This window comes from Alnus glutinosa, chromosome 3 (assembly GCF_958979055.1).
Source record: "Alnus glutinosa chromosome 3, dhAlnGlut1.1, whole genome shotgun sequence".
NCBI classification, from domain to species: Eukaryota; Viridiplantae; Streptophyta; class Magnoliopsida; order Fagales; family Betulaceae; genus Alnus; species Alnus glutinosa.
Genome location: NC_084888.1, coordinates 2,210,094 through 2,223,618, shown reverse-complemented (window position 1 = coordinate 2,223,618; position 13,525 = coordinate 2,210,094). Strand labels below are relative to the sequence as shown.

The window sequence follows — 13,525 nt, the reverse complement described above, 5'->3', positions numbered from 1 at the left end:
AAAAAATTATTTAAAGTAGAGAAATATTTAGAAAATTTGTTATTTGATGATTTAAAAAAGTGACTAGCTAAAACCCTTAAAGTAGATTTTGAGAATTAAATTTAGAGAAATTATGAAGAGGCCATTGTAAATGCTCTAAGCAAAATATTTTTGAAAAGTTACATTAACACATGTAACTAATATCGTATTTGCAATGTTTTCCTAATGTTTCAATTTTTATAATGCCTCCAACCTATCGTTAGAGTTGCAATGTCCCCTTTCTACGCCCAAAATGACCAAAAAGAGAGAGCAACAAACAGAATTCCACAGAAAGCATCAGATTGAGAGTTTATTCATCACATTCCGATATCTCGACAAATGGGCTACAACTTTTTCCATGAGAATACACATCCCAAGTCATTTTACCTAAAAGATTCTACTCTACCATGTTACAATGACAATGATCTACCGGCCAGTATCTCACAGCAATATTTAGAAACAAAAAGGACTAACACAGAACTTGGATCTCATGACACAGCAGCATTTGATCTGCAAATTTTATTTTCCTCGATTGTTTGAGAAGTCTTAGGAGAAATGCCAACTCCGCAGCATAAGAAGCCATATTTAAGACAATGTAGAGAGCAAAGAAAATGGTTCTCGACATGAAACTCCTCAATATCTTTGGAAATACAAGAGATTTCCTCTGGATTAAATAACCAAAGCCGCTGTGGCTACCGTCTACCAGTTCGAGATTTAGGCTTTGACGATTTCTGCAAGAACATAGGACACATGGAAAAGATAATTAAATAGATCCATGCCATGTTGTAAGGCAATCATATAAGGGTAAAGCTGGTGACCAGATGATACTAGCACTGCAGCAGCCAGACATGAATTAAAACTAAATTCAAGTTCACTTTCTTTCAAGTAAATGTTTCTAGCTCTTCTCGGTACTTTAAATGATCATTTTTTTTGGACCAAAAACAAAAACGATCAATTTATTAGTAAGGACCTGTTCCTGGGTACTTCAAGCAAGAAGTACAAGATTGATTAAACTCGAACAGGAACAAAGTCAGAAACTGAAGATTTACTTACCGATGGAGCCCCAAAGCTAGACCCAGATCCTGTTGCGACACCTGGGAAGAAGTGAGCAAATTTATAAGACAAAAGAACCAAAAGAATTGAATAAAAAAGATCAACAGCAAACGTGTGCATTCAAATAACCAACACTATGGTCTGGTAACCAGTTGCAAATCATCAAGAAAGATCAACCCCTTTTCTTTTGTTAGGGGTGGGGTAACGCAATGTAAATTGACTTTAGCCCGTAACATCAGGTTGATACTACAAAAAATTTATAGTATCATTTGCTAACTATATTCAACGAGAAAAAAAAAAAAAAACCCAGACTTATTGTAAAGAATATCAAAATAAAAGTGATTCAATTCATATCATTATTATGATATTACATGTTCAAATCCAATTGTATACCAGAAGGGGTTAAAGTACACTTTTGGTCCTCCATCTTTCATCAATATTTCAATTCCCTTCCTATTTTTTAAATTGTAGTGTTGCCCTTAAAATTTTAAAATTGTTTCAATTTGTTGTCCTGTCAAAATCCGTCAAATTAAGAAACAAAACCAGTCAGACATGGCTAAAATTACACCTGGAAGTGACATATGCCATGCCAATTATAAGAAATTTCAAATTTTCAAAATTTTCAAAATTCTCTGAAACATTAAAAGGAAAACACACACACGCCCCTTCTTTTCTGGGCAAATAGAAAGAGAAAAAAATCTTTGGGTCAGTGTGATTGTAAAGTAGTGGATTAAGAAAAACTGGTGTAGTAAGCTTTTGATCCTAAGAATTTTCATATTGTTCATACATATTGACAAAGACTGAAATATAGCCTCCCAGGAGTTGCCATACTTTCTAGTTTAAAAAAAATAAATAACTGGCCACTGTTAATGACACATATTTTGTGTCATCCAGGGTGCTAAAAAAAATCCCGGTTCAAAGTTGAAAAACAAAAATTAATATTAGGAGAAATTACATTTTACCCAAGGTCGAGTTCAAATTACCAACCTATCGTTTAGAAAATTTCACTTTACCCATTGGGATCTAATTATATTTTCTTAATGTATTCAGACTGTAATGAGGTTACTAGAATGTTTTTTGGTCGTCCTTGTTGAAACACGTAATTTACATGTGAATTTTAACAATTTAGGTTAAAAAATTATTAGAAGATATGACCTCAAGTCGATAAATTGCAATTTTTTAAACCACAATTTGGCAAACCAAACTTGATCCACAACATGAAAAGGTAGAGTAATTTTATCAATTAACCATAAGTATTCTTTCATAGAACTAAGAAGGATAAGAAGGTACCTGAAGCAAATGGTGTTGAAAATAGTGAACTTCCAGGGAGAGTGGTAGAACCAAAAGGAGCAGCATTACTAAACAAAGGAGTTGAAGCAGACCCAAACAAAGATGCTGATGAAGAACCAAAGAGTGATGCCTGGGGCGTAGCTCCAGATGATCCAAATAGAGAGGATACTGGAGCAGAAGTGGTTGGTGTTGCAAACAAAGAAGATGGCAAAGAGGAAGGAGCAGAAGCAGGAGTACCAAAAAGTGACAACCCACTCCCAGATGAAGCTGATGTAGTTGCTGCAGATGTCTGTGGGGCAGTTGATGCCCCATGAGTCCCTGAGCTCGTTAACAACCCCGCAACTTGTGTTGATGGTTGTGAATTTGTAGGCAAATGAGAAGTTGGATGTACCCTCTTAGCAGCGGCTTCTTGTCGTGCTGTTTCGCGCCGATCAGCCTCAAGAAAAGGATCATTCCCATCCCCTCGGCGGCGCTGGTCAGCGAGATAAGCTGCTTTCATGGATTCAATATATTGATGAATGCTCTCCACCTAAGGAACACATTTGTAATGCATCTGCTATTAATCATAAGAAATAATAGGAAATAGCACACTGATCCATTTTGTGCCTTCCCGAGCACAATTTATTTTATTTATTTTTATTATTATTATTATTATTATTTTTTTTTTTTGGGGGGGGGAACCAAATACACAATACCTTGCAGTGACATATGAGAATCAACTCTAATTACATAAAGCATCAACTATAAAATGGCATTATATTTGTTTTATTTTAGACAATTTCTTTTTACATCATTTAATAAGTAAATAAATAATGTGTTTTCTTATATGTATGGATTATATAGATGAGTTGTAATGTACTTTTTCCAGAGGAAAGATAGGGTAACTGGTTCTAGAAAACTCCAACTGCTTTCAAGTCAATATAACCATTAATGGATAATAAAAGTAACAGATATATGGAGGGCATCAGCCAGCCTTCATTTCTAAAAGTACTACAAAAATATAAGAGAATCCACAATATTATGGACAATATTCCTTTTTTTTCCCCTTTCGTCTCAACTCGAATCAAAAGAGCCCTTATCCCAACAACAGAGGTTAGAAAAAAGTGTTTTCTCATCCAAATAAAAAATATATCCCAGAAGACACAAATGTAAAACAAACATAGAACCATTTCATCATCTGTACATTTAACCAAACAAAGCCAAAGTAGACGCATAGTATAGCTGAAACAATTTCACCACACAATAAGAGTAATGATGCATGTTGAACACAAGATACTTGCTGTGTTACCTTAGCAGCCACGTGAAGAAAAAAGTCATGCACATTTGACATGACTTTTGGAAGAGATTGTAATAATGAGGATCCAAGATTGGAAGAGCTCCTTTCAGGACCTAAGAGAAGAAGCTGCTCTAACTCTTCGATCCACTGGCGGCACTCACCAAGATACTTCTCAAATCTGGCAACCGTTTGCTGTAAAAAGGGAGATGGTTTTCTTGGAACCCCACTATAGAAATCAAAAACTGGCACTATAGAGGTTGCTGTCATTTGAATACTTGAACCAGATGGTACTGCTGTTCCTGGCGCTTGTGACGATGCAGTGGCATTCGAAGCACCTCCAGCATTTGGATGAAGGAACCTTGGGCGTAGCATCATGAAAGAGCGAATAGCAACCTCTGTGTTCCGTAACATATCTTTCACAACAGCCATTAGCTCATGAAGCAGAGCTTTCTGTCGTTCCATTGCAGTACTAACTCCACCAAGTTCCTGACAAATAACATAAGAGATATTTTCATGCCATACACTCACAGTTAACAAGCACCTGAAGCACTGCAAATAAGCAATAAGTACTGTCGACCACAAATAAAGATCATAATAATAGAGTTTTTAGTAATACTAGAATTTAACAAGAGTTTTTTTCGGCAATAGATTTCATTGTCAAACTTGCTCTGGTTTAATTCATTTCTAAGGCTTTGTGTGAAACTAAACAAGACTGAGGTATGTAGGTATTATATTACTGAAGCAACCCCAAACTCTCCTCTTGTTGAACCTTCTTGTCTTACATGTAAGTATGGAACGTCTTCCCTGCTAAGGCCACGTTTCATTGCCTAGAGTGCAGAATGGGAATGAAATTCCTATTGCAGACCATTTTCCTTCCAAGGCTCTTGTAACCATTATAATGTCTGGACGCAATCGGTCTCATCAAAAGAAACCATTATACTTCCATTCCCATGTTTGTTTCACGCAAGGAATGAGTATGGTGAACCCCCAATAGATACTGCCCTATAGCTGCCACCACCACTTCCACCCAGCATTGTCATATCCATTTCCAACCCATTTCAATTATCAAATAGCCTCAACTATTTTACTAGATGGGCAATACTGAGGTGACTCTAGAACAAATTCGATAAATATGAGGAAAAAAAATTAGATACCTAATAGACAACTTGAAACAAATCTATTTCCAATCAAGAAGAAATCAAGAAATTTGGTTCAAGGAGTTCAGGTCGGCGGATTTGCAGAGATGGTGAAAGTTTCAATTGGCTTGGCCTTAATGGAGTTTGCAAAGGCACTTCATTAAATCATGCTGGTTTTATTCACTGCACTTTATGTTTGCAGCTGGTATCCATATATTCTTTAGTTTCTTACCGTGTCAATTTCCAATTCTTGGTCATTGAGATTCATGTGCAATACAAATTAATATTTAAGAATAGATATTACCTCTCCCTTCCCCTTTCAAACAAATGAAATGATTGAAGTTTTGCTATTTGGAATTGTCTTAGGTCTAATTCCTATTACTTTGGCTGGATTATTTGTAATTGCATATTTACAATACAGACGGGGTGATCAGTTGGACGTTCCGCCCAAAATGGGAATGGGCTAGGGTGGGTTGAGTGCTGGTGTTTGAAGGAAGGACAATATAGTAGGCACTGAGAGAGAGAGAGAGAACCAAAGTGAACTCAGCGCCAGATTAAATGGTGGCACTCCAGCATTGGTATGCGGTTGCGTATCTAGCGATTATGCTGGCAGTGAAGAGAGAGAGAGAGAGAGAGAGAGAGAGAGCATTTAATTATATGGGTGTGAAGAACAAAATACCTACCCCTTCAATGGGTATGGTTTTACCCCCAAACATGTTATAAAACCATTCTCCAATTACTGGGAATTAGATCCTGAACACATTACACAGATATGGTAATGGCTTTACGGGAATCCCACTACATATTCTTTATTTCCCATCAATCAAATGGGCCTAAGGTCCAAATTCATCCAGGTAGGCACATTATCATTTATCAGTTTCCTCCATGATATCTTCCAGGTAATAGAGAAAATAATAAGAATTTGGGAATTAATTGAAGTATGAGACAAGTTTCAGTTCTGTTTGTTTGATGGAAACACAGAAATTAATCGAGATGCCATAGATCTTTTCTCCTAATATAAACAAGTAAAAAATCTTAATAAAGAGTGCAAAGGGGCACAACCCAAGTATGAGAATACAAGAGAGAGAGATGCCATAGATCTTTAAGCATCAATTGATTTTGCCAAGAAGTAAAGATTTTTATTTTTATTTTAAAATCAAGTAGCAACGATCATTTCATTCAATAGCATCTATAAAGACTCGATTTTTTATATGGACAAGTATTAGGGAAACAAACTGCATGTTCTTGAATTAATCTTTACCATACAGAATTTGAGTTACGTTTTGGGGCCATACACACAGCCAGCTTAGCCACTATGAAAATTGTAAAAGTTGGCTAAGACTGCAATTAAACACAAATTACATAGTATTAGCATTAAAGTACCAGATTCACAAAAATAAAAACCAATGTGATTCAATTAACAGAACTCATTATACTAACATTTGTTAGAGAATGCATGTGAGCATGCTTGATACATTTTTATACAAAACGGCAAAGAACAGACCTATCAGCCCTAGTCCCGTGAAGACGATGACAAACCACAGACAGCAGAAAAGAAATTTGATCAAATCAAAGAGTAAACCTGAACAATAAGGCTTGCATCAAGCTCGAGTGCATCATTGGAAACCGAAGAATCATAAAGACGACTACACTGATCTAGCCTCTGGCTCTCATCTCTATACTCCAATATCCGCTCCCTATATACAATCAATACTTAAGCAACTCAAAGCTCATACAAAACTATTATATCCAAACTATAAACTACAAACATGGAATTAAAAGTGAAATCCATATCTACATTGCTCCTTATCAGAACTGATACTAATCCTTGAAGTAAATTTCATATTTCAAAGCAAAAACCCCTGTTTAAGGAACTCAATTCAAATTAAATGTAACATTTGGGTAGTTTTCTTTATAAGCAAATTTGTTTAGTGAAAATTTGTAGCAAGGTGAAACAAAATTTAATTCGATTCTTTTTCTTCTTTTTTTTCCCTGAACCTGCAATCTCTCAGAGACCCAACGCTCCATTTAATTGCTGACATTATCGTAGTACAAGAAAAAAAAAATGAAACACGAGAAATTGAAATTTGACACAATATCAATCCCAATCCAGCAATTTCACTAAACAACAAACCAAGTAGAAAAGACAAAATCTTTGTTTCTTTTTCTCTCCATTTTCCCACATTTTCTCAGCAACCAACTAAAATGCAAAAACAGCAAAGAAAAATCAAGAACCAGAAAGCAAGGATAATTAAAAGAACGGAAAACATACTCGATCTTAAGGAGAATTTTCTGGGACTCGGGATGAAGTTCCGACCACTTGGTATTATAATTCGCCGGAGTCTTATCGTTGGTGAACAGAAATAAATGCTGCTGCTGCTGTTGCTGTTGCTGTTGCTGTTGCTGTTGTTGTTGTTGTTGTTGTTGTTGTTGCTGCTGCAGCTGCTGTGGTTGGAAGATTTGCTGCTGCTGCTGTTGTTGTTGTTGCTGTTGCGGAAAAGCAAAAGGGCTGCTCTGCTGGAAAGGCTGAGGTTGAGGCTGAAACAGCTGTTGCTGCTGTTGTTGTTGTTGAGGTTGTGGAGTAGAAAACAGTGAGAACGCCATTGCTGTTTTTTGTGATTTCCTTTTCAATGACAAAAGTGTTTTCTGGGTTTTGATTTGGGAATGAAATTGAAAACCCCACTCTTTAAAACCCTAGAGAGAGGGAAAGGCACGGAGTTGGAAGCTATTTGCGGTTTGGTCCTCTGGGCTAGTCCAATTTGCGATCCGTCCTCGGTTTTTGAAGTATCGGGCTCAAAGTGTTTATAGTTGTTTCCATAGAGAATTTGGGAGATTTTCGCCGTTTAAGATTTTTTTTTTGGGTGTGCGATTGTTTTTATTATATTTTCTTTTATTTAAAATTATAAATATCAATAAAATTTGTTTTTTTAAATTATGTTTGAATGGTTTAAAAAATTTAAGAAAAATTTTAAAAAAAGAAAAAAAAGTTGAATAAAACTTTGAGTAAAATTTTAGTTAAAAAAACAACTTAAACATGTTTTAAAAATAATTAAATATAATTTTTTTTTTAAAAAAAAAAAAAGACAAGTGTTATCAATCATTCCCTTAGAACATTTCCAATAGCTTATGTATATTTTAATCTAGAATAACTAACCAAAATTCACTTTATCTAGTTTAGCTAATGGGTTTTAAAAGGCACTATACATTCAATTATCTATTATTAACTTTGTATTCTTTTTTTATTATCATATTTTTTGTCCTTTTTTTTAATATTCATATTTGTCAACGGTCATTTTGTTAAAACGGTCATTTCTCTAATGCAAATTTTTTACGGTCATTTTCACTATTTTTTTAACAGTCATTTGGTTAAATCTATCATTTTTTTAATGCAATAATTTTTAAACGATCATACCAATATAAAGAAAAAAATTATCCTTTTATTATTACTAGTGATTAAACAAATGAATAATCTTAAAGCAACTTGCCTCACTTGTGCAAGTAAAATATCACAACTAATTGAGATATTTATGGGATCTCGTAGGCACAATTTGGCAGTATGCTTCATGTAGAACATGGAGTGAAAGAAAAATCAAAAAACAAAAAAAACGTGGAGGAAAAAAAAAATAGATATGTGAATAGTGCAATTCTACATGTAAAGTTGCACTATTTAAAGAATTAAGTAAAATATATTTTAGAGTTTGAATAGATAAGCCAATAAAGTCTCTTTTTAGCATTTTGATTATCTATTTTAGCTTAAAAAATGAAAATACATGAGCAATTGGGAGAGTAGTGGCCCTAGTGGGCACAATGACAGATTCAACTCTTTAAAGTGAAAAAAAAAAAAAAAAAAAAAAAAAAACCCTCTTTAAAGTGGAGATTTACTCTCAAAGCTGCTTCAATTTAAACTTTGTATATTAATAGGTGTTATTTATTAAATTGCACAACGAGAAGGCTCTCTCCTCCTTTGTTTATCTGTTACCGTTTTCGAAAATATTTTTTCATTTTTAAAAAATAAAACACTTTTTTTTTCAAAATATTTAACAAACAATTTAGTTTTCAAAATAGAAATCAAAAAATAATTTTGTTTTCATAGCACAATTTTTAGAAAACTTCACACACACACACACACACACACGTTCTTAGAGTAATATTTTGAAAAAACAATTTCTTAATTTTTCTTAGGCACAGAGGCTGATTTATTACTTTAAAAATAATTTTTTCTCTTTTTTTTTTTTCTTTTTTTTTTTTTTTTTTTTACAAAAAAGAAGAAGGAATGAGAGAGAAAGATGACTCCATAGACACCCATAATAAAGGAAGGTATTGGTTGCGTGGCAACCTTAAAATCTTAGGAGTAGTCACACAACTATCCCAACAGAACAGGAGTGGTCATACATCTATCTAAAGTTCCCAATAAGACTCTAATATAGAGGAGGGTAGGTTGTGCAATCATTCCAATAGGATAAGGGTGGCCATGTAGCCACCCAATAGCTCAGATGTGGTCGCGCGACCATCTCAATAGGACAAGGATATGATCGCCTAACCATGCATCCCAACAAGATAAGGGTCGCCACACAACCACTACAACAACTCAAGAGTAGTCGTACAGTCACCCCAACATAATAGGAATGGTCGCACAACCATTAACAAGGATGGCTGCACGGCCATGTACCCTGAACAAGATAGGAGTGACTATGCGACCATTCCTATCATATGCTAAGGACGGCTGCACGACCATTCTTTTTTTAAAATATATATATATATTATTAAAAAAAAAAAGTCAACCTCCAGGCATGATAAAATAAGAAAATATAAAATACTTTTCAGAAACGGTTGCCAAACAATTTTCTTAGTATAATTTCATTGACAATATTTCCCAAACGTGGATCTCACATAAAACATTTATCAACTTTCTATCATATTAACAACTTTTTCAAATGACTTAGGTGCATTCTAGAGAGAGAGAGTCTCGTTTCTTCTTCTAGAGAGAGAGAGCATCGGAGAGTTTGGTTTCTTCGGGGGAGGGAGGTGTCGCCTCCCTCCTCCCGGTGGTGTTTTCTCCCTTCAGTTTATTTATGAGCAAGAGTAGTTTTTGGTCTCCCATGGTTTGTTCCAGTGGGAGTTTTGTTCCCCCCGATAAGTTTCTTGTGGTGGTGTTTGTTTCTCCTAGCTATTGGGGCTATGGAGTTTGGTTATTTGTGCGTTTGTTGTTGTTCTCTTTTGTTTTGACAGATACATTTCGTTTAAGTCGTCTTGGGAGTGACCTTCGTTCGTGGTCTCCCGGCTTCCTTTTCTGTCAGATCTGTGTTGATACGCCAAAGATTTTACGACACGATCCAACAGTGTTTGTTCACCGTCAGTCTCTGTTCCCGCCGTCTCAACAACCGGCAATATTGAACTCCCACGCTCGGAACGTGGTTTGCACGCGTTGAGGGTTTGGTTTGCACGTGTGGGCCACGTTCCACTTTTCAGGCTAGCGGGGTGGTGTTTTCAGGAAGGATTGTTGACTGGCTGCAGCAGGGGTGGCCGGAGTGTGGTGCGTGTCTTACACGCGCCGATGGGTAGTCGTCCACTTGTCGACTCAGCGTTTTGTTTCTGTTTTATGTATATTCTTATTGTCTTTCACAGTTTACTATTATGATGGGCTGAAAATTACTTGGACGTTTGGGTGGCTTGATAGTTAGACCATGTCTTCTCAATTTTAGATGGGTGGTGTTTTATTGTAAAGAGAGGGCCAAAATGTTTTGTTCTTGTAATTTTTTGTTTGTTGCTTTGGTAACTGCTTTAAGCTAGGTTTGATCATAGCTTAGTATTTAGGGATTCTTCATCTCTATTCACTACCTTCAGCCTCTGGGCTTGTGTTGTAGATTTCGGGACTGATTTATTTGCCTTCGGGCTGCAGTATTTGCCTTTGGGCTTCTTATGAAATAAAATTTCCGTTCAAAAAAAAAAAAAAAAATCAAATAAAATACAATTGTCAAAACGGTGTTTAACAAATACAACCCAATGGAAATTTTATTGAAACGCCGAGAAAGTGCCATATGTCACTTTTACAGGGTGGCAAGGCGTATCCCGTTTGTTACGGCGCATTCATTTCCTAAGCTCTGCTGAGAATGTGAAAAATGACTTATGCAACTTTAGCTCTACTAAATGGGTATACCACATCTACAAAATGTATCAGATCATGGTGACACCATTTACTAGAGGCCCAATAAGACCCACTCATACCCAATAAAGCCTATTGCCCCATGGGCTCAGGAAGACTTATTTCTCCTTAAAATGGAGTGCCTTGGTAGGTTAACTTTCGTTCGGTGAACTGTAGACTGTCCATTACTTGCCCAATGGACACGTGGTGAGGAGACCATAGAAGTATATTCCTCTATTGACGAGCTTATCCATTTAAACCTGGCTTAATAAGGAAATGATATGTTGGATCATCCCCCAAAAAAGCTATTCATGAAAATATTTCACCTTCTATATCGAATACTTGACTCCCGATCCTTGCCATATTAAGCCCATTTAATTATCATAACAATAACAGTCTTATAAGTGAAGGTGATGAACCATGTTACAAGGTACGCACATTTTTTTTTATCCCTCTCTATTCTCTTGTTCATGAATTATCTCTAAAATACGGTAAATACTCCCATTAACTTAGGCATCAGAGTGTTCTCTGCCGACACCTCTGGCGAGTCACCATTATTTGTTCTTTGTATTATTAAGTTTTATTGATTAGACTACTAACGTGTACAAACACATTGCATCTCAATTCCAACTTTGAAAACCCTACAATTTAGAAAACCTATATCAATTATAGCCCGTTTATCTTTCATTCTTTTTCTTTTTCTTTTTGGTACAGAGCTTTTTGTTTCTTGCTGCGTTTGATTTGAATTCCACAAGCCTCCATATTTTTACGCAATTGTACTCTTCGCCACAAATACTCACAAAATGTAACTTATTAGCATTCACACCAAAGTAATTCAAAAAGCAAGCACACAAGACTTCAACAATCTACTTGATTTGATAATTAATTTTACCTATATCCACGAAAAAGAAAGAGAGGCACCAGCAAAAAGTTACCCTCAAATAACGTACACTGATTGATCATTACGTTTCTCTCATATAGCTCACATAATTAAAGATTACTATACTCGAATCAGTTTTCAATTTTGGCTGCGCCAATGTGCATGATTAGCGCTACTTTAATTAATTAAACATCTATAGCCACCACAGTCACAATAATGTTTTCTAGACTTCTTTCTTTGGGATAATTAAGTCGTATTTCATTATTAGCAGCAATGATGCACGCTTAAACTTGGGCAACCAACCTCTGCAGAAGAGAACAAGCTCAGTCGGAGACTTCTTGATGCAGCATATTGTATAGTAAGTCACATAATTAATAAACAAAAAATATAGAATTGTGATCGGGCCACAAGCTTACGGGACAACACCCTAAATTAAATTTTAATACGAAATAACCGTACTAATGAGCCATGCATGCTCGGTCGACTGAGCCATCAACCGAGTGTCTCGAGTTTTACTATCGGGATCTGTTGTATCACATCAGTCAATCGAACATTTATTGAACTCTTGTTGGAATTGGAAAATATTCATAAAATATGACTTTATAGAAACCTTTTAAATAAACTTTCCAACGCTACCAAAATTGTCAGTGGCATGATATTAAAATCACAAGATATATATGACCGTTCAATGTTAATAAGGGTAAAAACAACAGAGCTAGCTTTGCTTGTTCACGTCATTGATTACCACAGCAGCACAGCTTGAGTTCGAATTCCACCAGGTACACCCATCCAAGGAAAACATGAAACAAGCAAGTTTTTGCAGTGTCTATAATTCATTCGCCCAGATATTAAGGCCGACAAGTAGAATAAAGAGTACTAGAAAAACCAAAAACGAAATGAATCAAAGGATGATTGCACGGGCATGGATCGATGGCCTGCGTGAAGGGAAAGGGTACGGTCTTCCTCTGATACGCCACCCAGAATATATAATATCTAGTACTTCTCCGCAAAACAAGATGATCGATCAACATCATTGGCTATAAGAAAAAAGAAAAACAAAGTATATATGTATTGAGGAATATCGTCGCAGCCAGCACATAGGATGTCAGATGGCCATACCAATCCCATGGTCGGTGATATCCACGTCATGGAGCATTACAATGAGTCGTCCCCCTTCTGCTCCGAATCTCCATTTGTGCGATTCCAAAAAGAATGGCATTATCGAGACCTCTTTAATTTGTCTAAATCCTAATGAGATAGTCATGTACGTTTTCATACGAATTAAGAAAAGCTTAAAAAAGTCAGTTTAAAGTTCCCACTTGGGAGGAACCCAGCTGAGCTCTCGATCTCAAAGTCAAAACCCATTACACCTCTATAAATAATCATCTATAGCTCTTGCCATTTCCATGCCCGCAGCACCGCATATGCGATATGCTATGCAGGGAAAATGATCGATCTTTCTCCTTTCCTGCAGATTAATGGTGGTTAATTTGTCCAAGCCTCGCTCGATCACATGGGTTTATGGTATATTCCATCTCTTGCACACTGGACCAGTAGCTATCTCAGCCACTGGTTGGTGTGCATGGGATCGAATACACCATTGAATCATGCTATATACATGACGTAGCTGCTTTGGAACAGGCAGGTAGGTATCCAAAATCGTTAGTTTCTACTTTATATATGCTTCAAAATCATTTCTATTTTACTGCCGCCGGAAAGTACTGTAGACA

The 13,525-nt window shown here is 36.0% G+C and overlaps 1 protein-coding gene across 1 annotated transcript; it reads right to left on the bottom strand.

The window, feature by feature from the left end:
- Positions 1-301: 301 nt before the first annotated feature.
- On the bottom strand, positions 302-7,558 carry LOC133865038 (nuclear pore complex protein NUP58). The gene is made up of 6 exons (XM_062301508.1): positions 7,046-7,558; positions 6,356-6,470; positions 3,650-4,123; positions 2,362-2,890; positions 1,072-1,112; positions 302-749 (listed from the first exon to the last, which is right to left on the bottom strand). The coding sequence occupies exons 1-6, from the start codon at positions 7,375-7,377 to the stop codon at positions 711-713; spliced, it is 1,530 nt and encodes a 509-aa protein (XP_062157492.1). The 5' UTR covers positions 7,378-7,558; the 3' UTR covers positions 302-710.
- Positions 7,559-13,525: the final 5,967 nt, after the last annotated feature.